The following is a 24,725-nucleotide window of genomic DNA, read 5'->3' as shown; positions in this document are numbered from 1 at the left end:
CAGGAAGTAATTTACAAATCTGTTTAAATCCACTGGTGCCAGAAAGCTAAACTTTTTTCCAGCGGAGTACTGCTTTGAAGGGGTACAACACAATAGAACATTTAAATGGTCACTGCCATATAAACTTTTTTATACGTTGTACATCTTGGAAAAACAATAACTTTTCTAAAAAAAAACAAGTTATTAAATAAAACTGCCTTTGAAAATCCCACCACTAGGGGTCCCCATATCTCCTGGGAAACTGAGTCCCACAGCAGCATAAGCGTGTCCAAGGGTCATGGACACAAGATGGCTGAATGACAAGGCTGCATCAACACTATTGTAACACAGTTTTACCAATCATGTGCCTCCAGCTGTTGCAAAACTACAACTCCAAGCATGCCTGGACAGTCAAAGGTTGTCTGGGCATGCTGGGAGTTGTAGTTTTGCAAAAGCTGGAGGGGGAGAAGATAGACACTGCCCTCCCTTTGACAAGATGGAAAAGACATCGAACAGCTGTAATATGCTATTTTTTTTTTTTTTTTGTGAAATACAGGTGAGAGAGACCTAAAAGTACATGATGAGGTATGGAGTAACAACTTTTTTTTTTTCTTTTTTGGGGCAGGAGCGGTGGGGTGGATGGAAGCAGGGGCAGGAGCGGTGGGGTGGATGGGAGCAGGGGCAGGAGCGGTGGGGTGGATGGGAGCAGAGGGGGTGAATGGAAGCAGGATTTTTTTTTTTATGAAAATGGGCGCAAGGGAAGGGTTTGAATGTAAGCAGAGCGGGGGGGGGGGGGGGAAGAAATGGAAGCAGGGGTGGTTGGGTGGCTGCGAGGTGAATGGAATTAGTGGCAGGGGTGGATGGGTGGCTTTGGGGTGAATGGAAGCAATGGTGGGGGGGGGGAGGATGAAGGCAATGGCACTGGGAGGCAGGAGGCTGGAAGCAACGTGGGTGGATGTCTAAAGTCAAAAGGTATGATTGGGTGGATGGGTATTTGGAGGCAATAGGGGTGGGTGAGAGGCTGGAGGCATTTGAGAGATTGGAGGTATTTGTGTGTTGGAGAGGCTGGGGGCATTGTGTGTGAGAAGAAGACTGGAAATATTGTGGGTGGGGAGAGAGGTTGGAGGCATTTGGGGGGGATGCTGGAGGCATTGTGTGAGGCTGCTGGAGGCACTGTGTGTGTGTGTGTGAGGCTGCTGGAGGCACTGTGTGTGTGAGGCTGCTGGGGCACTGTGTGTGTGAGACTGAAGGTATTTGTGGGGAAAAAGATAGAATGATGCTGGAAAAATACGGAGTCTAATATGTATTTATTTATTTTTTTAAGGTTCTGTGGTGAAGAGTTGGGACTGGAAAAAACCATCATGACAGTCTGGGCCAGACAGAGAAGAAAAATAGTGAATGACCATCATCAGAGAAGACATCACCTGTGAGTCCTGCATATAGCAGCATTGTAATCTACATAGCTAACAGATATAGGTGATGTGTATTGCTTCTTTTTAGCCATTTTTTTTGTCGCGCGTCAAATATTATTCGGTAGGGGTGGCCTGGGCCGAAAAAGGTTGGAAACCACTGCATTGAGGTAACACTTGGGTGAATTTATGCAAGTGTTTTTGCCAGTTTTGTAACGTACAAAAGATGAAGATTTGGCAATTTTTCCAGTTTTGTGCCGTAAATAAAAGTTATGAAGTATTGGAGTACCCCTTTAAAAAAAAAAAAAGGGGGTGAGGCTTAGTGGGAGGTGCTGACCTCAATGACACAATTTGTAAAGCAATCAAAAAGTCAGATCCTGCAATGATACCAATGAAATCTATACGTCATCCCACACAAAACGAGCCCTCACACAGCTGTGTAGACAAGTCACAGGGGGGGGGGGGGGGGGGGGGGGGGGGTCAGAATACGGCACCAAGGGAACAGTGGAAGATAACATAGTAACATAGTTCATAAGGTTCAAAAAAGACCAGAGTCCATCAAGTTCAACCTATAACCCTAATGAGTCCCTACTGAGTTGATCCAGAGGAAGGCAAAAAAAAAACTCATACTAGAGGTAAAAATTCCTTCCCGACTCCAAATATGGCATCAGAATAAATCCCTGGATCAACGTTCTGTCCCTATAAATCTCGTATACATAACCAGTAATGTTATTACTCTCCAAAAATGCACCAGACCCCCTTTTAAATTCTCACTGCTCTTACAGTAAAGAACCCCCGTGTATAAGTTATGGTTCATCATTTTAAAGGCGGCAGCCTGGGCATTTAGGATAAATAATAAATGAACCCTTTTAAATACCTCTCAAAATGCCCCTCAAGAGTTCACATTTGGAAAAGTCTGTACTTGTAAAAGGGATATACATCAGCTTACCTACAGAAGGTATGCTAGTGTATACTCTATAACAGTGCTCTCCAAACTCTGGGCATTCTCGAAATCTTAAATGGGTACTCCTGAAGTCAAGTAAAAAAAAAAAAAGATGCTTTAGAAGCATATAGCATTCAATATCAGTCTGCACAAATTCTGAAACCACCAAAAGTGTATTTGTTCCTTGTATCTGAAATACGTTCCCCTAGAAGTAAGAAACAGACACTTAAAGGGGTTCTCCACTGCCCTGCCTTCCGGGCCTCCGCTCGCAGCGTCCGGAAGTTTATTATGCCGAACCCTGTGTGCGGGCTTCCGTGTTCGAGGCCGCCCCCTTGTGACGAAAGTCTATGGGAAGGGGGCGAGACGTCACGAGGGGGTGGGCATGATGTCACGAGGGGGCGGGCGTGACGTCATATATATGGTAAAATCATTATCCTCACCATCCCCGGGGGACGTTTGTGCCCCCAGGGATGGTAAAGATATTGTTATAAAGTCCCCCCCAGCCACCTGGCAAGTAGTCCCCTGGGCGGGGACTTTCACTTACCAGCTCCGTTCGCTGCAGCAGTGACTCCGCCCCAACGGCTTGAATGACGGATCGTGTCATCGCTCTGCTCCCTTAGGGAGCCGTCAATCAAGCCGTCGGGGCGGGGTCACTGCTGCAGCGAACGGAGCTGGTAAGTGAAAGTCCCCGCCCAGGGGACTATTTGCCAGGCGGCCGGGGGGGACTTTATAACTTAATATCTTCACCATCCCCCGGGGATGGTGAGGATAACGATTTTAGCATATATATATATATAAAGGCATTGCCAGGTGTTATATATGCTAAAATCTGCTGATTGTTTCCCTTTAAATCACTACCCTCCCACAGCACTTCTGCCAGTTTCCCTCCCAGAGCTGCTGCAGAACAGTATGCAGCACCTACTGTATTCATTCCCTATCTGCTCCTCTGCCTGTAGCATTGTTTAGCACAAGGCTATAAACACACCTTATTCTTCCCTAAATGTCCTATAAAAGATACATGTGTATATTACAGGGGAATGGTGATGTAAGTGCTGGTCAGAGGTGATGACAACACTCAGGGGGCAGGGCTAGAGCTCAGACAAGATCTAAATATGCCTCCTGAGACAGCAGATGATGTGTTGTCTCGGGAGAGAGGGAGCGGAGCTGCTGAGACAACACACTGATAAGGGGAGGACCACACAACTTCCTATCAAGGGTGAATCACACACAAACCTGCTAAAACCAATACCATTTGGCATAACACTATTTTAGTAGTTATATGTCTTTTGGTGACTTTTATTTTCCGTATTTGCTCGATGATAAGTCAAGGTTTGGAGGGAAATGGAATGGGAGGGAATGGACTGAACTGAAATAGAGAAGAATGAATTTTGGGCTGGGGGTGGGGATGGGGGTGGGGTTGGCGTGGCCAGTGTGACCTCACAAGCTTCAAGAAATGCTGCATTAAGGTATGGTAACCCGAAATGTCCACCCAGAAATTGCTAAAGGTGCTGGCAGAACAAGCCGGCACTAAGACTGCTCGGAAATGTGCCGTCTCCATAGACGGCAATGCATTTCCGAGTGGATTCGGTGGAAAGAATTGACACGTCAATTCTTTCTGCGGAATTTCCACAGCAGATGCTTCCACCGCTGGATTTCCGCCATTTGCTCCGTGCAGCAGAATCCTATTCAATACAATGTAAGTCCGCTACTACGGAATTGCCGAATGGAATATGGTGGGGAAAAAAAAATCGCCCGTGTGAATGATGGATGGCATATTGGGGCATGACACATCAAATAGCAGCAGTCAAAACAAAGGAAATGTCATCTGTGATAAAAAAAATGACGGTAAAACAAATGCTGTTCTTCTTACATTCAGACATTTTGGTTAATTTTCTTTTACTTAAAGGGTTACTCCACTGTCCTAGTGTTCGAAACATTTTGTTCCGAAGGCTGGGTGTGGGCTGCAGGGGTTGTAAAGTCACGCCCACGCCCCTCATGATGTCACACCACGCCCCCTCAAGGAAAGTCTATGGGAGGGGGCGTGGCAGATGCCACGCCCCCTCCCATAGACTTGCCTTGAGGGGGCGTGGTGTGACATCACGAGGGGCATGGCCATGACAGCACAAACAAACCTTACAAGTGCAATTCAATTTTATTTCGAAAGGAACCATCATCAAAGATTGTCGCCTCGGAAACACGCCAAACAGGTACCTGTTAAAGACTGAATTTTTTTGCTCCATCGACTGATTAAACAAACTTGAAACGATTTACACAAACACAGTCACATAGTATAGTCTGTAACCTGAAGAAATCCAGCTAGAGATGAGCGAACTTACAGTAAATTCGATTCGTCACGAACTTCTCAGCTCGGCAGTTGATGACTTATCCTGCATAAATTAGTTCAGCTTTCCGGTGCTCCGGTGGGCTGGAAAAGGTGGATACAGTCCTAGGAAAGAGTCTCCTAGGACTGTATCCACCTTTTCCAGCCCACCGGAGCACCTGAAAGCTGAACTAATTTATGCAGGAAAAGTCATCAACTGCCGAGCCGAGAAGTTCGTGACGAATCGAATTTACTGTAAGTTCGCTCATCTCTAAATCCAGCTCACTTTCTGGCTAAAAGTGCCCTTGATGGAAGGACTGTCAAAACCCCAATGATCAATAAATGGTATATTACAATTAAGAAAAATATATTTATATATCATGTAAGCAAACAGTTGTAACAACGCGGAGTACACAGTGTTTCCCAACCAGAGTGCCTCCAGCTGTCGCAAAACTACAACTCCCAGCATGTTTGGGGTTCTTATGAATGTTACCAGGTATTATATTAAATAAAAAAATTACTTAAAAAGCAAAAAAATAAAAAGCAACTTCATTTGGAATGCAACTCTTTAAACTAAATAAAAAAATAACAAAAAGATGCAATAAATGACTAATAAATGTGTGGAATCACTCGAAAATACTGTACTGCAAAAATATTTTGTGCAACTAAACCATCTTGTTAGATTAAGTTCACACTGTTGTTGTGCTCAGTTTCATTAAAGGGGTACTCCCCTGGAAAACTTAAAAAAAAAAAAAATTTTAATCAACTGGTTCCAGAAAGTTAAACAGATTTGTAAATTACTTCTATTAAAAAAAATCTTAATCCTTCCAGTACTTATCAGCTGCTGTATGCTCCACAAGAAGTTCTTTTCTTTTTTAATTTCCTTTCTATCTGACCACAATGCTCTCTGCTGACACCTCTGTCCATTTTAGGAACTGTCCAGAGTGGGAGCAAATCCCCATAGCAAACATCTTCTGCTCTGGACAGTTCCTAAAATGGACAGAGGTGTCAGCAGAGAGCACTGTTGTCAGACAGAAAGGAAATTAAAAAAGAAAAGAACTTCCTGTGGAGCATACAGCAGCTGATAAGTACAGGAAGGATAAAGATTTTTTTTTAAAGTAGTAATTTACAAATTTGTTAATCTTATTTTTATTTTTTTTTTCCAGGGAAGTACCCCTTTAAGTGCCTGTTCGGCTGTTTTTTGCGCCTAACAGGCCCAAAAAACAATCCGGAGCACAACTGACTCCACTGGGTCACAACAGATTGGGTCCGTCGGAGATCCGATAATTTACGGGAGCTTAGCAAACAAAAATAGCGCATGCACTTTTTTCCTCCGCTAAAGGTCTGTATAACGGACCCCGATGTCTTAGTCGTATTAAATGTTGTATGGCCAAGGGGGGGATGGGGAGTAAAGCAGTACACAATATAGCAGTTTATATGTTCTAACAACGCACGAAACCTCTTTGTATCTCTATGGGAGAGACGGAGATACCCAAACACTGTATCACCGGCTTTCCCATAGAGATATATAGAGGGGATGTGTCCATCACTGCTTTGTGCGGGGGTCGCCACGCTCTGTTCCCGGGGACTGCAATGGGGCTGTGCAGGAGATCGCAGGGGTGGGGTTGGCTCTCAGTGGTCGGACCCTCGCGTTCAGACACATCAAAAATTGTCCTGCATGATGGTACTCATTTAACCCCTTAAGGACTCAGCCCATTTTGGCCTTAAGGACTCAGACAATTTAATTTTTAAGTTTTCATTTTTTCCTCCTCGCCTTCTAAAAATCATAACTCTTTTATATTTTCATCCACAGACTATTATGAGGGCTTGTTTTTTTGCGTGACCAGTTATCCTTTGTAATGACATCACTCATTATATCATAAAATGTATGGCGCAACCAAAAAACACTATTTTTGTGGGGAAATTAAAACGAAAAACGCAATTTTGCTAATTTTGGAAGGTTTTGTTTTCACGCCGTACAATTTATGGTAAAAATGACGTGTGTTCTTTATTCTGAGGGTAAATACGATTAAAATGATACCCATTATTATATACTTTTATATTATTGTTGCGCTTAAAAAAAATCACAAATTTTTTAACCAAATTAGTACGTTTATAATCCCTTTATTTTGATGACCTAACTTTTTTATTTTTCCGTATAAGTGGCGATATGGGGGCTCATTTTTTGCGCCATGATCTGTACTTTTTTTTGATACTACATTTGCATATAAAAAACTTTTAATACATTTTTTATAATTTTTTTTAAAATAAAATGTATTAAAAAAGTAGGAATTTTGGACTTTTATTTTTTTTTTTCGTTCACCGTACGGGATCATTAACATTTTATTTTAATAGTTCGGACATTTACGCACGCGGCGATACCAAATATGTCTATAAAAAAAGTTTTTTACGCTTTTTGGGGGTAAAATAGGAAAAAACGGACGTTTTACTTTTTTATTGGGGGAGGGGATTTTTCACTTTTTTTTAACATTTTTTTTTTACACTTGAATAGTCCCCATAGGGGACTATTCATAGCAATACCATGATTGCTAATACTGATCTGTTCTATGTATAGGACATAGAACAGATCAGTGTTTTCGGTCATCTTCTGCTCTGGTCTGCTCGATGACAGACCAGAGCAGGAGACGCCGGGAGCCGGACGGAGGAAGGAGAGGGGACCTCCGTCCGGCGTTCTGAATGATCGGATCCCCGCAGCAGCGCTGCGGGCGATCCGATCATTTAAATCGCGCACTGCCGCAGATGCCGGGATCTGTATTGATCCCGGCACCTGAGGGGTTAATGGCGGACGCCCGCGAGATTGCGGGCGTCGGCCATTGCCGGCGGGTCCCTGGCTGCGATCAGCAGCCGGGATCAGCCGCGCATGACACGGGCATCGCTCCGATGCCCGCGGTTATGCACAGGACGTAAATGTACGTCCTGGTGCGTTAAGTACCACCTCACCAGGGCGTACATTTACGTCCTGCGTCCTTAAGGGGTTAAAGGGGTACTCCTATGGAAAACTTTTTATTTTTTATTTTTTTTTAAATCAACTGGTGCCAGAAAGTTAAACAGATTTGTAAATCACTTCTATTAAAAAATCTTAATCCTTTCAGTACTTTTTAGGGGCTGTATACTTAAGAGAAATCCAAAAAAGAAATGCATTTCCTCTGATGTCATGACCACAGTGCTCTCTGCTGTCCATTTCAGGAACTGTCCAGAGCAGAAGAAAATCCCCATAGCAAACATATGCTGCTCTGGACAGTTCCTACAATGGACAACAGAGGTCAGCAGAGAGCACTGTGGTCATGACATCAGAGGAAATGCATTTCTATTTTGGATTTCTCTTTAGTATACAGCCCCTAAAAAGTACTGGAAGGATTAAGATTTTTTAATAAAAGTGATTTACAAATCTGTTTAACTTTCTGGCACCAGTTGATTTAAAAAAAAAAAATAAAGTTTTCCATGGGAGTACCCCTTTAACTTCTATGGGAGAGTGTTTTATGCATCATGTACAGGGAGGGGGAGGAGGGGAGCTGTAACCATCATTTATTGTTAATGGTGGATCCTTTGTCATCTGCATTGTTATTCTGCCTGTGATGTAGTTTTCCCTACAGAACAGGAAGGGGTCAGCCTATTATGAGGCTGATATTTCAGTATTATAAAAAAAAAATGTAGATATAAAACTGAAAGAAAAAAAAAATTCAAAAACATTAGTAAAAATTATTTAAATATATATTTAACGTAAAAACTTAATAAAAAAAAAATTATAATATTTCCGATGACACATTCCCTTTAACATCAGATACCAAATTCCTGGGACGGTTCACAATGGGACATATGTATTTGTACAACAGCACAGACCCCTGACGCAGACTTTCCTCCGCAAGCAATTAAAATCGTGGAGCAGATTGAGAGCCATAACTTTTATACATGTCATACAGACAACGCTATCGATACATGACTGTGTGCAAGCTTTTTTTTTTTTTTTTCTTTCTTCTTCTTCTTCTTTAAAAAAAGAACAAAACAAAAAATAAAAACACAAAAATATTAAATAGGAATAATAAGCACTTTGTGAATTGTCGTTGATACTTAAAAAACAAAACAAAATAATCATCATAATAATAATAATAAAAAAACAATTAAAGGGGTATTCTGGCCAAATACATCTGATCCCCTATCCTTTGGATAGGGGATAAGATGTCTGATCGCGGGGGACCCCCCGCGATCAGACATCTTATCCCCTATCCAAAGGATAAGGGATAAAGATGTATTTGGCCGAAATACCCCTTTAAAATCCAGCCAATGAAACCAGTGCAGCTGATCATTGTCTTGACAAGTCCGTGCTATGGATCGGGCCCATTTTTTACGTCCTGCATAAAAATGGCTAATACACCGCAAAGCATGATGGAACAAATACAAAAAGGGGGGGAGCGACTTCATCTCTGGTTTAGAATGTTATGGATTTAGACATCTGGGATGCAGCTTGGTTGGTCGAGTAGAAATTGTTATCGGAAAGAGCTTTAAGTGGGTGCTTTTCTGACTGCTTTGGGTCACATGTCTGGGGTAAGGTTGGGGGATTCGTACATGGACAGATGGGGCCATTTACACATGGAATTAGTGGAATATGACCCGTTTCTTTGTGGTTGCTGCAGATAAGTGCATGTTTGAGGCTCTGAGGAAAGGGATGCGCCACGTGCTTGACATTTTGGCGGTCTTGGTCGCTCACATGAGACACCTGAATCGGTGTAACCGTCTTAATAACTTGGCAAGCGGTAAACGCATGACCTAATGACGGAGACGACTTGGTAAGAGTACTCCTTTTTTCTAGCTGCCCAGATGGGGAGGCTAGTAAAGTAGGAACACTGCCTGAGGGTCCTTGGTGACAAGCCATTGTGGATGTCAATTGCGGGAGCTTAGCCAACTCATTGGGCTGGTCTGTGGACAGGTCGAGAGCATTACATATATTTGACTGCCAGGTCTCAGTCTCCAGCTCACCCAAGGAGGAGTCTGTAGGGCAGGGCGGCCATTCTTCTTGATCTAACTCGGACATGTTATCATATTGTGAAGAACATCTTCTAACGTCTAATTCTGGTGGCAGAAGTGAGGCCAGTTGTCCTGATGGAGCGCTGCTTTCTTCCGCAGTAGAAAGGTCATATGTGGTTCCTGTGTTATAAGAAAGCAGGTCAGAACTTTGTGAAGGAATGATTTCCACAGAACACGGTTGGAGCTGATTCACTCCTGGATACGACGGCAGGGGAATTCCTTCTTTACTTTCCTTTAGCAGATGTGGTGGGGATTGGACATTGTCCATGACATTTCTGAACGCAGGATTCACTGTCGTCTTTTTCGTACAATCATGACTACAATCCATAATGTGGGAACTTGTACCTGGTGCATCGACCTTTATAGATTTCTCCGTAGAAGGTGCTGGTGAATTGTTCAGCTCTGGCTTGTCTTCTACGATACTTGATTCAGAAACCACTTTTTTACATTCTTTATTCTCTAATGGATGACTTTCTAGACCGCTATCATCTTTAAGTTTAGCATTCTTTCCATTTTCTGTTTTTGCTACATTCGATTCCGGTGTTTGCTTCTCCACCTTGTGGTGATCTGCTATTACAGGTTGTGATACGACAGGTTTACGGTCTTCAGTCACGGGTCTTGAGCTACCGTTCTGGATGGTTTTACCATTATCACCCGCACTTGAGTTGTTCTCATTGACATCTCCAGAAGGTTTTGCGCTTTGTGATGTACTGCTGTTGTCCGTCCTATCCAGTACATTGGACTCTGCTGTTGCTTTAACAGGAAGCAGGTGAACAGGGAAATCCTGACCCAAGGTCATTTTAGGGAACTCTTCAGCCTTTCCTAAGAAGATACAAAAATGTATAGATTACAATTATTATTGTTCCATTGCTAAAACCAAACAATGCTATGCCATAGCACAGTCCTGATCAATTTTTTTTGGCACTCTTAAAGGGGTACTCTGCCCCTATCCAAAGGAAAGGGGATAAGATGTCTGATCGCAGGGGTCCCGCATCTGGGACCCCTACGATCTATGTACAGCACCCTGGGTGCGGGCGGCGGGGATTTTGACGGGACGGGGCGTGAAGGGTCATGACTATGGGGCCGTCACGCCCCCTCCAGTAGACATGCATTGAGGGGGTGGGGCGTGACGTCACATGTGGGCAGAGTCATGATGTCACGAAACTCTGGCCCCGTAGTCGTGACCCTTCACACACGGAGCGAGCATCGCTCTGTGCAGCTGCCACAGGTGGGTGTCTGCATGAGAGATTGCAGGGATCCCAGCAGGGGAACCCCTGTGATCAGACATCTTATCCTCTATCTTTTGGATAGGGGATAAGATGTCTTCGGGCCGGAGTACCCCTTTGCAGTCACAGCCTCCTATCTAAAACATTCCCTGACTTTACGCTGAATGAAGCCTTGGCCATGATGTCCTCTCTTTCTGTACAGTCCTATATTGTACCAGTTACCATCTGCTGCTGTTTTATAGGAAAGTAACTCTCCCTTCTGTAACTCTTAGTGCTACAACTGAGCATGTGCGACCAACAAGCTGGTGGGCGATTATGTGGGAAATGAATAGATGTAATATGGAGTTGTTTCCTTTGCTATATATACTTTCTATCAGAGTCACGTTTGTATACTGAAATACCCAATAAGGGACATACCTTTACTTATTGTCATCCTGGGTGGAAAAATGGAGAAAGTTAATATTTACTAGTAACTACAGGGATTCCTCAACTTACAATGGCCTCAACATACAATAGTTTCAACATACAATGGTCTTTTCTGGACCATTGTAACTTGAAACGAGATTCAACATACAATGCTACAGACAGTCCAGATCTGCGAAACACGTCAATGGCCGGAAGAACTGACCAATCAGAATGGATATTCACTGGTAAAACCCCTGTAATAGCGCGTGCACTGTAGTACTGAAGCGCATGCACTGAATTCCTGTCTGGTAGTGCCCCCTACAGTACAGGAAGGTATTACATGTTCAGTACTACTCTTAACCTATGTCACAGTTAGCTGCTCCATTTGGACACCAAGTAAGGGCGGCTCCATTTTACTTTTTTTTAGGACACAGTGTGTACTGTACAGGACCCTGAAGAAACTCCTGTCCTCTACATAGCCTTCGGCTGTCCAGGTATGCTGGGATTTGTAGTTTTGCAACAGCTGGAGGCTCCCTGGTTGGGAAACCCTGACAGACAGTGATTACAGCTCCCAGCAGATCTTTCTTACTTTTATATGTAAGGATTTGCTTTATCTATGTTAGTTATCTACTTATTTTTTTTAATCCTCACTTTTTTTTCCTATTTTTGGATGACATTTTGATGGCTTCAGAACCAATTACCAGGTTTCCATAGAGTTACGGTCACAACATACAATGGTTTCAACATACAATGGTCGCTCTGGAACCAATTAATATTGTAACTTGAGGGACCACTGTATATCTCTGCTTGCAGGCTCCTAGCCGTAAACTGTTATATGATGTTTAAAAAAATTATTGAGCATTAACCATGGAAACAGCCATTATAGTGGCACCAAAAGGACTGTGAGCTGGCCAACACTGGCATATAGTCTGCAAAAGAAGGCCTGTGACTTGCTAATGGCAGATGGTGGGTTATGTAAATGGATGCCCATGATTGTAACAACATAAATAAATAATCATACTTGTAAAGTCAGTTAGTGCTAATAGTAATAATAAAACCACTAATGCAAACAAAGAGTTAAAGGGGTAGTCCGGGGAACTGAACTTATCAGACACTTCTCCCCTATCCACAGTATAAGGGATTAGTGTCCGATCGCGGGGACCTCCGGTGATCTTCCATATGGGGCCCTGTCTATGGCACGCCCCGGCCCCAACCTTAGTGGACGAGCGCAAGTAGCGGCCCACTCAGCCAACCACTGAACACAGCAATGTCACTTGTACTCACGTTCATACAGGAAGGTGGGGGCCAGAGCGTGCCGAGAACGGGTAAGTTGACGAGTTCCCATAAGGAGATCTTGAAGGGACTTCACAATCAGACACTTTTATCCCTTATCCTGGGGATGGGGGAAAGGTGTCTGATAAGTTCAGTTCCTTGGGCTACTCCGCTGCTCAGCATTTGGAACAAACTGTTCAGAACGCTGGAGCCGGCGCCGGGAGCTTTTGACGTCATGCCCCGCCCCCTCAATGCAAGTCTATGGGAGGGGGCGTGACAGCCGTCACGCCCCCTCCCATAGACTTGCATTGAGGGGGCGGGGCTATGACATCACAAGCTCCCGACGCCGGCTCCAGTTTTTCGGAGCGGTTTGTTCCGAACGCTAAGCAGCGGAGTACCACTTTAAAGTGTAAGAACACTCTACCTGGAGGTGGCAGCTCTAGTTTCATCTTCCTCAGTTCCGCCATAGACGTCTGTAACTGCTCGACCACGATATCATCATCATAGCTCAAAGATCGGGCGATCTTCTCTTGCAGAAACTCCCGGAGGTCCTCCATTGACATCTTGAGCAGACGCTCTGAGGGGGAAAAAAAAGGACGAGTAATAGTAACTACAGGACAATGACAGGAAATATGGAAAGACTGTCAATATGATAATTATGGACAAATACATCAAGTAAAATATTGAAGACATCTTACTATATTTTATATGTTATATATATATATATATATATATATGTCACAATGAAGTAACATAGTGGGAGTGGGGGAAAAGCCAGGCGTCCTTGTGTAACTCGAATTAGAACTCTAAGGGACGTATTTTACTGGGTATTTTTCTATATAATAGACCCAACGATCACTAACTAGGATGGTTAAAAAGACTGGAATAAAGAAGAAAAAAAAAAAAAAACACACATTGGGGGAGATTTATCAAAACCCGCGTAGAGGAAGAGCGGTGCAGTTGCCCATAGCAACCAATCAGATCGCCCCTTTCATTTTTCAAAAGGCCTCTAAAAAGATGAAAGCAGCGATCTGATTGGTTGCTATGGGCAACTGCACCGCTCTTCCTCTACACGGGTTTTGATAAATCTCCCCCATTGTTTGTTCTAAAGGGGAACCCATAACCTGTTTTATGCTGCCCAAACTACAGACAGCATGAAACAGGTGCAAGGGAGCTGGATCTCGCAACACTATGGATTTACTTTAAAAAAAAAAATTCGGATCGATTCACAAAAATCATAGATTAAAAAAAGCTGTCTGGACCGGGGTAACTAATCATTGGAACTAGTGATGTCCCCATACCGATACACGTATCGGGACAGATACCGGATATTTGCATGAGTACTTGTACTCATGCAAATGTCCCCGATACCTAATCTGATACTCGCCGGTGGGGACCCCCGCGGGCAGGTATCACGGAGGTGCCGAACTATGCAGCTGTGTCATAGCCGGGACCTGTATCTAATGCCAAACATGACCGATCGGTGAGCAGCAGAGATGTCCGGCATTAACCTTTTAGATTGCGGCGTCTGAAGTTAACTGCCGGTTAGCTCAGGGATGCTGACCGGGATCACCGCGGTTTGAAATCGCGGTGTCCTGATCAGCTGTGAGGATGGCCGGAGGTCCCTTACCGTGCTCTGTGCCGTCCAATCGTCACTCCTTTACTGCTGTTAGCCATGGCAGGCAGTAGTAAAAGAGCACCGATAACACTGATCAATGCTATGCTGTGGCATAGCATTGATCAGTATATGCAATCTACAGATTCCATGTAATAGTGCCCTATGGGAAATAAAAAAAAAAAATAATGAAAAGAAAAATGTGTAAAAAAAATAAATAAATAATTAATGTGAATTAACCCCTTCCCCAATAAAAGTTTGAATCCCCCCTCCCTTTTAAAGAAAAAACATATATATATATATATATATATATATATATATATACAGTATATATAAATATAAAAAAAGCCCTTCCTCTAATAAAAAAAAAAAAAAAAAAAACTGTCACATGACAAAAAAATTTATTGCTAATTAGTATTAACAAGTACTGAAAAAAAAAAAAAGTATCGGTACTCGTACTCGGTCTTCAATTGTATCGGGACATCCTAATTGGGACGGGTCCTGGTGGCTTCTCCCAGCTCCGCCAGCGCTGAGTGACGTGTGTCTCTCTCTATACACCAGGATTTCCCAACTAGTGTGCCTCCAGTTGTTGCAAAACTACAACTCCCAGCATGCCCGGACAGCCTTTGGCTGTACGGGCATGCTGGGAGTTGTAGTTTTGCAACAGTTGGAGGCACACTGGTTGGGAAACACTGTTATACTCAGGGCCAGCAGTGTGGAGAGCAGCTGTGGGGACCGTCCCACCACGTCGTCTTACCTGGGGCCCGGCTACTTTAAACCATGATTTCTCTGAACTTCCTGAGTGCCTTATAGTAAATGATAGCATGTGAGGATCACCCCCCCACCCCTGTTTCATGCTGCCCGCAGTTTAGGCAGCATAAAACAGGTAACTTGATCGGCACTCGCACTGGGCAGAACCCCGTGTAATACCACCGTAATCACCAATTTATCAACAGTGTAATGGCAGCTGATAGCAACTTTGCAACATATAACCATAAAGTGCTATGTCCTACTTTTATGCAGTTTCAGTATAGTGTATGCCATGGCAGGAAGCACTCGTTCGCCCTCCAAGATATAGATGTCCCACAGCCTCAGGGTGAGTGTGAAAGGCGTCTGGAAAAATAAATAGAAATACATAAAATATGTATTCAAGACGACGTGGAAAAATAGGCATCTTGTCCAGAGAGTCAAACACACTAGAGAGCAGCAGCACTTTCCAGGTAGAGGTTAAAGGGGTACTCCGGTGGGGAAAAAAATGTTTTCAAATAAACTGGTACCAGAAAGTTAAACAGATTTGTAAATTACCTCTATTTAAAATTCTTAATCCTTCCAGTACTTATCAGCTGCTGTATACTACAGAGAAATGTGTGAAGTTCTTTCCAGTTTGACCACAGTGCTCTCTGCTGACACCTCTGTCCATGTCAGGAACTGTCCAGAGCATGAGAGGCTTTCAATGGGGATTTGCTTCTAATCTGGAAAGTCCCTAACACGGACAGAGGTGTCAGCAGAGAGCACTGTTATCAGACTGGAAAGAACTGCACAATTCTCTGTAGTATACAGCAGATGATAAGTACTGGAAGAATTCAGATTTGAAATAGAAGTAATTTACAAATCTGTATAACTTTCTGGCACCAGTTGATTTGAAAACATTTGTTTTCCACCCGAGTACCCCTTTAAGCAAGTGGGATCAGGGGGGGTTAAAGGAGTAAAGGAGTGAAAATTGACTCATCCCCCTACCCACAGGCTTGGAGATAAGTAGCTGATCGTGGGGGGGTTTGACCGCTGTGCCTCATCTACTGGAAGATGGCATGCGCTCCATTCATTTCTAAGGGGGTGCCGATGATGTCCGAGTGGTGTACTCAGGTCTTTTCAATGCTTCCATAGGAATGAATGGAGCGCGTGTTGCACCGGGTCCCATCGCGGTGATAGCGGGGGGCCCCTAGAAGTTGGATCCCCCGCGATCAGCTACTTATCCCCTATCCTTGCGCAAAATGCAAAAGCGGATGCACTACACGTGTGACCCTACCTACATTTTTTTTTTTTTTACATGTGCTTCTATGTCGATGTAAGGAGCACCACAGTCATTGCTCCTGGCCGCACATATCTAAGTATTAGGAAACTGAACATTCAGCTCTGTCTCCCAGACAACCAGAGCCTACATGAAACCCAGCGCGCTGGGTCCAGGCTATAGTTACCTAGGAGACCAAGGTGAATGTTCAGTTTCCTAATACTTTGTGCACGGAACGCCACAGTCCATGCTCCTGGCCACACATATCTAAGTATTAGGAAACTGAACATTCACCTTGGTCTCCTAGGTAACTATAGCCTGGACCCAGCGCGCTGGGTTTCATGTAGGCTCTGGTTGTCTGGGAGACAGAGCTGAATGTTCATTTTCCTAATACTTAGATATGTGTGGCCAGGAGCATGGACTGTGGTGTTCCGTGCACAAGGAATAAAAAAAAAAAAAGGATTTAGGTTAGAGTCACACGTTGCGCAACCACCGCCGAAAATTTGCAATCTGATTATGTCGGAAACCGATGACTTCAGTGAGTAGCAACATAACCTGCGGCGGCTGCGCTACGTGTGACCCAATCCTAAAAAGGGAATCTGTCAGAGTTTCCGATAAGGAAATAAAACAAATAATACCTGTCTCTTAGCTGATGGCTGTTTGCAAAGGATAAATAAAGTCACATTTTCCTTTTAAGCTCAAGTGTCATAGAGGCTGAGCTGAGCATGCCTGCCTCCTCCCTCCTCCACTCCATCTTGATTGGTTTCCATCACTGAGTCCTGTACATCAATTATGCAAGGCAGTGAGAAGTGGAGAAGGGAGGAGACATGCATGCTGCAGCTCAGCACCGTCTTCTTGACAAGTGAGCTCTGAGCACGATATGGAGCTGTAGTGCACTACAATCATTTTTCATTAACTATTACAGGTCCAGAAGTCTCATACCTAGTCATAAGGCTAAAATAGTCATGTGTCTGGGTTCAAAATGCAACAGCTTCAGGATGGAGCTACAATGGATTAAGAGAGTATGCCCTTTTTCTTTGGCCATACACAACATATAAATGTTGGCTGGTCAAGAAAAAAAACATAAAACAAAAAGAAGAAACCCAGCTCAACCCTCACATACATATTGAGTACACAAATGCATAATGCCCAGGCTGAGAACAAAGTCTTCATACATGTATAAGCTCCACAGCACATGCGATGTGTCCAAACAGTAGTATTGCTAAGACAATCTTTACCCGATCTAAGAAGCATTGAAGGAACCACTTTGTTGTATAAATCCCGGTGGACATATCTTCTTTATCCTATTATATACAAGGTAACAAAAAGGTTCGGTTTACAAAAATTTCTGAGGAGATTTTCATTCAAGAGCAACATGTGTCTCTAAAGCCCATGCACACTATGGAAATACAGGTAGAAATCTGGATCCGCGTCAGAAGTTTTGCTACAGAATCTCCGTAGTGTGAAGGAGAATCCTATTGTGATCAACAGGATTCAGCTGCAAACAGATTTTGCTCTGAATGCAAAATTCGCAGTGTACATGGGCCCTTAAAGGGGTTATCCAGGAAAAAGACTTTGATTGATTGAGATATATATATATATATATATCTCAATCAATCAACTGGCTCCAGGAAGTTAAACAGATTTGTAAATTACTTCTATTAAAAAAATCTTAATCCTTTCAGTACTTATGAGCTGAAGTTGAGTTGTTCTTTTCTACCTAAGTGCTCTCTGATGACACCTGTCTCGGGAACAGTCCAGAGTAGAAGCAAATCCCCATAGCAAACCTCTTCTACTCTGTGCAGTTCCCGAGACAAGCAGAGATGCCAGCAGAGAGCACCGTTGCCAGACAGAAAAGAACAACTCAACTTCAGCAGCTGATAATTATTGTAAGGATTAAGATTTTTTAATAGAAGCAATTTACAAATCTGTTTAACTTTCTTGAGCCAGTTGAGAGATATATATATATATATATATATATATATATATATATATATATATATAAAAATAAAAAGTTTTTTCCTGGAATACCCCTTTAATCATTAAAAGCAGAATATTATATTAATAAAAGATGTGAAAGATGAAAGATGTAGATGTCTTGTGTCTGCCACCACGACACCATGTTCGCCTTTGTCTGTACACCCCCCCAACCGCCACCCCGCGGTCATCCTTTGTTTGTATACCGCTGTGTGAGTATGTTCCGATAAAGAAGTTTTACAGTATCGGTGAGTGCAACATTTCTTTCCTACTTTTGTGCATCTTTCCTTCTAATTGTTTCTATAAAAACTACTTCTCTACATGTATAAAATAATAAGCTGTGCCGTATACTCTCAGCCAACCTCCTCCATCTTGCTGCTATACTAAAACACTGAGAAGCTGCAGCTTCACCTCCCTCCTCTCCCCACTTCTCTGTCTTCTATTTAAAGTGTATCTGTCATGAAAAAAAAAAGTCAAAAGGTTTGATTGGTCGCAGACAGGGATCGACCGATATCGTTTTTTTTAGGGCCGATACCGATAATCGGTGGAGGTTAGGGCCGATAGCCGATAACTTATACCGATATTCCGGGCCTATATAGATAGGCCCACATTTATGATTGTAAGTGAAGCATTTTTTTACTCCTTTTTTTGTGTGCAGGTAGGAACACCAAATTTATTAAATGTTCACCGAGCATTTGCTACATTTTGTGCAGGTCACATTTTCTAAAATTTCTCTCTTCACATACACTAAAAAGCTACGCCAGGTCTGGGATGGTGTAGTTTAAGAGACTTTTCAGTGGCTTTGCGCCTTTTTTGCGCCTTTTTACAAAAGGCGCCGTTGATTAATCCCTTCTATATCATGTGTATTGCCAAAATCAGTGGATTGCAACTCAAAATCAGCAGAAATGTGTAAATAAAAAGGCGCAAAAAAGGCGCAAATAAGCCCTGCTTGATGATAGATGTCGGCCATAGTGTTTTTAGTTATTTCATTTATATGGGTAATTTGAAAAGTGGGGAAACTGAAAATGTAAAAAATAAAATAAAAAATAATAATAATAATAATCATAATAATAATAAAATAAAAACAATATGTTCTTCGCATTAGGGCCATAAAAAAAAAAAAGTTACCATGTGCTTTTTTAGCTTTGGGAAAAATTTGCTGAGAATTTGTTCATGATGACTTTGAAATCTTTGAAGTTTGGGGAAGCCGGGGATGAAGAACCCTTTCAAAGAGAAGACACAGCTGTTAGTCATATGGCAGAAGGATTTACACACAAACATGTTAAGATGTCGGACCCTCAATGGTTATATTAGTGTTTCCCAACCAGGGTACCTGCAGCTGTTGCAAAACTGCAACTCCCAGCATGCCCGAACAGCCTTCGGCTGTCCGGGCATGCTGGGAGTTGTAGTTTTGCAACAGCTGGAGGCACCCTAGTTGGGAAACACTGGGATATATATATATATATATATATATATATATATATATATATATATATATAGGGGAATATGCAAATCAGCTCATTACATCACCTTTTCAGGCGATGTTCCCTGGTATCAGCTTAGCTCCAGTTACGGAATATAAAAAGCTAATCGGGATTAATGCCAAGCCAGAACTCTCTCTCCAGAAGGAAATAGTACCCATCTGCAGACAGCTGTTTCGAAGTACTTGCCCCTCGTCAGTACAGAGCAGGGTGAACTGGCTTGGCTGAGATAAGGCCTCTCATCTCAGGCAAGCCAGTTCACCCTGCTCTGTACTGACGAGGGGCAAGTACCTGCAAATGGGTACTCTTTCCTTCTGGAGAGAGTGTTCTGGCTTGGCATTAATCCCGATTAGCTTTTAGTATTCCGTAACTGGAGCTAAGCTGATACAAGGGAACATCGCCTGAAAAGGTGATGTAATGAGCTGATTTGCATATTCCCCTACCTAGAATACCTGCGGAGTGCTTAGTGGCCCTTGAAAGCTCCGTCACACCAAGAGTGGTGAACTCTCCCTGAGTTAAATACTCATCCCGTTTATATATATATATATATATATATGTTTATATATATATATATATATATATATATATATATATATATATATATCTCAACAAAACTTTAACAACAATTCCTCCCAGAGTCTGGCATAAAAGACTTCATTTCCCAGACTGCAAACCAGCAAAGCATTCTCTGTACAGCCACTAAACCAGAAAGGAATGCTGGGAAGGTTCAGGTCTGAGGCCTCCCTGGACTAGAACACTAATATAATGTTGTAATACATGATCTGTAAGACTAGTAGTTCTGTAACAGTAGACATCACTCCATTCAAATATGCAATGTATAAAGTGAGACAAATTTGCGTAATATTGACTTATTTTTTAATGACTTTTTATTACGGTACATTTTTTTTCTTGGATGTGATGCAAAAAAAAAAAATCAGCAATTTTTGAGTTTTAATTTTTTTTGTGTGTACGATGTTGACTGCGTGGTATCAGAAATGTGATAATTTAATAGTTTGGACAAATAAACGTACTTATTTATTGAGAAAAGGGGCGTGATTAAAATTTTGATTAGGGAGATTTTGTTTTATTTTTAAAACTTTCTGTTTTTATTTTTTCATACTTTTATGCAGAGAGGGTGATAGCAATGTCAGGAGGGGCAGCAAGAGGGAGGGTAGCGTGAGGTGCAGCATGATAGGGGGTGACATGAGATTTAGAAGGAGAGGGAGGGTGACAGGAGGTGCAGCAATAGGGAGGATGACAGGAGGTGCAGCAGGAGGGAGGGTGAGAGGAGGTGTAGCGGGGGGAGGGTGACAGGAGGTGCAGCAAGAGGAAGGGTAACGTGAGATGCAGCATGATAGAGGGTGAAATAAGATTTAGCAGGAGAGGGAGGGTGACAGGTGGTGCAGCAGGAGGGAGGGTGACAGGAGGTGTAGCAGGAGGGAGGGTGACAGGAGGTGCAGCAGGAGGGAGTGTGACAGGAGGTGCAGCAGGAGGGAGGGTGACTGCAGTGACAGGAGGTGTAGCAGGAGTGAGACAAATGCCCACAGACAATACACACACAGTTGAACAGTAGACCTCATTTCTTCAGGGCAACTAATAAGTTTTACATATTCGGACAAAAAAAGAAACAAATGAATGATTTGGGTAATGTAGATAAAACAGGAAAGCAACCAACCAATAGGTGGAGTAAACTATAACACTAGGACTATTATATAAACTATTATATACTGTATACAGAAAAGGTCCTAGTTTATGGGACCTTGAAAGATCACATGATGTTTTAGGTATTTATGTCTCAGTAACTTGTGAAAAGATATTTAGATATTCCAAAACTGGCAACACAATTATTTTTAGGATGACTAAGTTACAAATAGCTAAAGATAGCGGTGACCATCGAATCCGTACTGTCCTGAACTTCATCATTTTCCCTCTCACATTACCTTTGGGGGTTGTTTGTAGAACCAGTTAACCTTGGCTCACAGTGCGGGCCGGGCATTAGACGGCCCTGCGCCCATCTGTAAAGGAACAATTGTCTCAGTTTTAGGCTCATTTAGGCTCGATCAGTCCTGGAGCAACGGCAATTTAGTCCCTGGCAACACAGAAGTGAGCCTCCTTAAAAAGGAGTAATGTGGTGCAGGACAACTTATCCCCTATATGCAAAATACGGGATAAGCGTCTGATCGCAGAGGGCTCCGACCTCATGGCTCCCTGCTTCCCTTGTGAACAGAGTGGTAGGTTTCGCTTCAACTGCTTTTTTTTTTTATTTTTTTTAAGCATACCTGTCAAATTCCCCCCCTTAAAAAAAAAAAAAAAAATCTATGTTGCTCAGTACCTCATCCTGATCATGTTAATCTAATTTTTATGTGTCTACGACCTATATTTCTCTCAGAATTACCTTTATTTACTTGCCATCATTTGCTCAGTGAGGTTTCTGTCCATGCAGAGGCATGGGGCGTGTCCCTCTCTTCTCCTCACTGATGACTCCTCCCCCTCCCTCACTGACTCACAGAGGGCCCTGGACCTGCCTGCAGCCCTGTCAATCACTCATGGTGTCCATGATGTGTCGATGACCACTGGACAATGCAGGACTGGTATGTGTCCCAGGAGGCAGCGGGATCCCTAGTGGCCACTTTTTTTGACTGGCTTTTTCAGTATGAAATACTGAAAATTTTCTGATGAAAGCAATTGCAAAACATATTGTTTTTGCGCGCCTTATAACATATGAAAAATGATTGTATCTGACAGTGCCCATTTAAATATAGTCAGGCTATAGAATAGAGTAGCTGCCCTGTTTCTAAACCTTATCTCTTTTCTCCAGAACAAATCTCCAAGCCAGTGCTTTCCAAACAGTGTGCCTCCAGCTGTTGCACAACTACAACTCCCAGCGTAACTGGACAGCCAAAGGCTGTCCAGTCAAGCTAGAACTTGTATTTATGCAACAGCTGGAGGCCCACTGATTGGAAAATATTGTTCTAAGCAGATTTATGACCAGACCAAAGGCCATAAATCAGCTTACGGTAAATGTTTGTTTAGATAATGATGGGACACAGCGTCCATGACTACAGGTGAAATCAAAGTGGCTGCAGAAGAGAAACTAAGCTAAAAAAAAAAAATATATATGTTTGTATCACAATAAGTAACAAGCAGGAAAAATTAAATGCGTCTAAGGTGTCCATAGTCTTCAATTCTCTTTACAGTAATAACTGTTTTCTTGTGTCCATTCATTAGTATGAAAAATTAAAGACGTTTTAGACTAAAAAGGTAAATATATTCCAAGCCTGATGTTTCCAGGGGACTCACCATGCATTGCATGCCTTTGGTTGGTTAACAATTGAGCTAGAGCCCAGAACGCGTCCTCTTCATTGAGATACATGAGCAGCACAGCTGCAATTTGACTCATCCCCTGACAATAGCTGACTTCCTGTGAATGGAACATACGGTATCATTAGTCTCAAGTGCCCGCAGCAGAAGACATTAAGGCGTCTCTGTGTTCTCCGGGGATTCTGCACAGTCTCTTAGATTGTAAATCGCTAAAGTGAATCCCTTTCCCCCACTGACACGTACACTATTTTATAGAAAGGCCGTCAGTATGTTATTAGTACAACGGAGAAAACCTATGCAAATGTGTCTAGAACATATATACTCCAGGCAGATGGTAGGTCTGGTTGGCTTTAAATCCAAAATCCTGCAAGGCAGCAATGGTAATGTCTAATCCACTGTGATTTCTAATGTACAGAGCAGTGTTTCACAATCAGGGTGCCTCCAGCTCCAGTGCGAAACTACAACTCCCAGCATGCCCGGACAGCCTTCGGCTGTCCGGGCATGCTGGGAGTTGTAGGTTTGCAACAGCTGGAGGCACACCGGTTGCGAAACACTGCCTCAAGCTAGTTTGTATGAGAACTACTACTGAGGTACACTGGCATAGACTGCACTTATAATGGAGCCCAAAATCGAAAATTTTTCAGTGTTACATCAGGTAATTTTATATATATATATATATATATATATATATATATATATATATATAAAATATATTATATATATATATATATATATATATATATATATATATATATATATATATATATATACACACACACACACACACACACACAAGAAAAAATGAGGCCACCTCCCCGTGGTGGATGGGGGACACGTTTTGATCAAAAAGTGCGCTAAGAGCCTCAATTTTTAGACCAATGTGTGCTGCTGCAATCCTCTTTTTTTGTATACTCTGATGCCATGGCAGTGTGCACCCGTGTATTAGGCTGTTGTGCCGGCTATCTTTCTTTTTTCTTGTATGTACAATTCAGGGGGTAATGGCACCCTGTTTAGCTGTGCACCCCTCCCCCTTTCTCACAGGTGGAGTTTTAAATGGATCCAGCATGTCACCCAGTCAGAGGCTATATGCCCAGCAGAGGTGAGTGGATAGTTGAGTGTTAGGCTCAGAATTTGTGCTAGGTTCCCATCCTAAATGAGGCCACCTCCCCGTGGTGGATGGGGGACACGTTTTGATCAAAAAGTGCGCTAAGAGCCTCAATTTTTTTGACCAATGTGTGCTGCTGCAATCCTCTTTTTTTGTATATATATATATATATATATATATATATATATATATATATATATATATATAAATATACACATATATATATATTATATATATTTAATATAAAAAAAATAAAAAATAAATAAATAAAAAAAAATATATATATATATATATATATATATATATACACACACACATATATATTTTTTTTATATTAAATATATAAGTATATATATATTTAAATAAATATATATATATATTTAAATATATGTATTATATAATATATATATATTTAAATATATGTATTATATAATATATATATTATAAATATATATATTATATATATTATAAATATATATTAGAGATGAACGAACTTACAGTAAATTCGATTCGTCACGAACTTCTCGGCTCGGCAGTGGATGACTTTTCCTGCGTAAATGAGTTCAGCCTTCAGATGCTCCGGTGGGCTGGAAAAGGTGGATACATTCCTAGAAAAGAGTC

At 42.2% G+C, this 24,725-nt stretch overlaps 1 protein-coding gene across 1 annotated transcript in view; it reads right to left on the bottom strand.

Annotated features, from left to right (window-relative positions):
• Positions 1-8,192: 8,192 nt before the first annotated feature.
• The window catches only part of LOC130277133 (USP6 N-terminal-like protein), an 87,901-nt gene continuing 71,368 nt past the window's right edge, over positions 8,193-24,725 (bottom strand). Inside the window, exons 10-15 of the mRNA XM_056527504.1 lie at positions 22,979-23,099; positions 19,326-19,420; positions 17,459-17,524; positions 15,226-15,325; positions 13,022-13,174; positions 8,193-10,516 (exon numbers count right to left, since the gene is read on the bottom strand). Coding sequence (XP_056383479.1) covers positions 9,099-10,516; positions 13,022-13,174; positions 15,226-15,325; positions 17,459-17,524; positions 19,326-19,420; positions 22,979-23,099 — 1,953 coding nt within the window. The 3' untranslated portion in view covers positions 8,193-9,098. The remainder of the gene's footprint in view (positions 10,517-13,021; positions 13,175-15,225; positions 15,326-17,458; positions 17,525-19,325; positions 19,421-22,978; positions 23,100-24,725) is intronic.

The sequence above is a fragment of the Hyla sarda genome, chromosome 6, assembly GCF_029499605.1.
Source record: "Hyla sarda isolate aHylSar1 chromosome 6, aHylSar1.hap1, whole genome shotgun sequence".
Taxonomy (NCBI): Eukaryota; Metazoa; Chordata; class Amphibia; order Anura; family Hylidae; genus Hyla; species Hyla sarda.
Note: the sequence above shows the minus strand (reverse complement) of the source record. Positions and strands in the feature narration are given on the sequence as shown.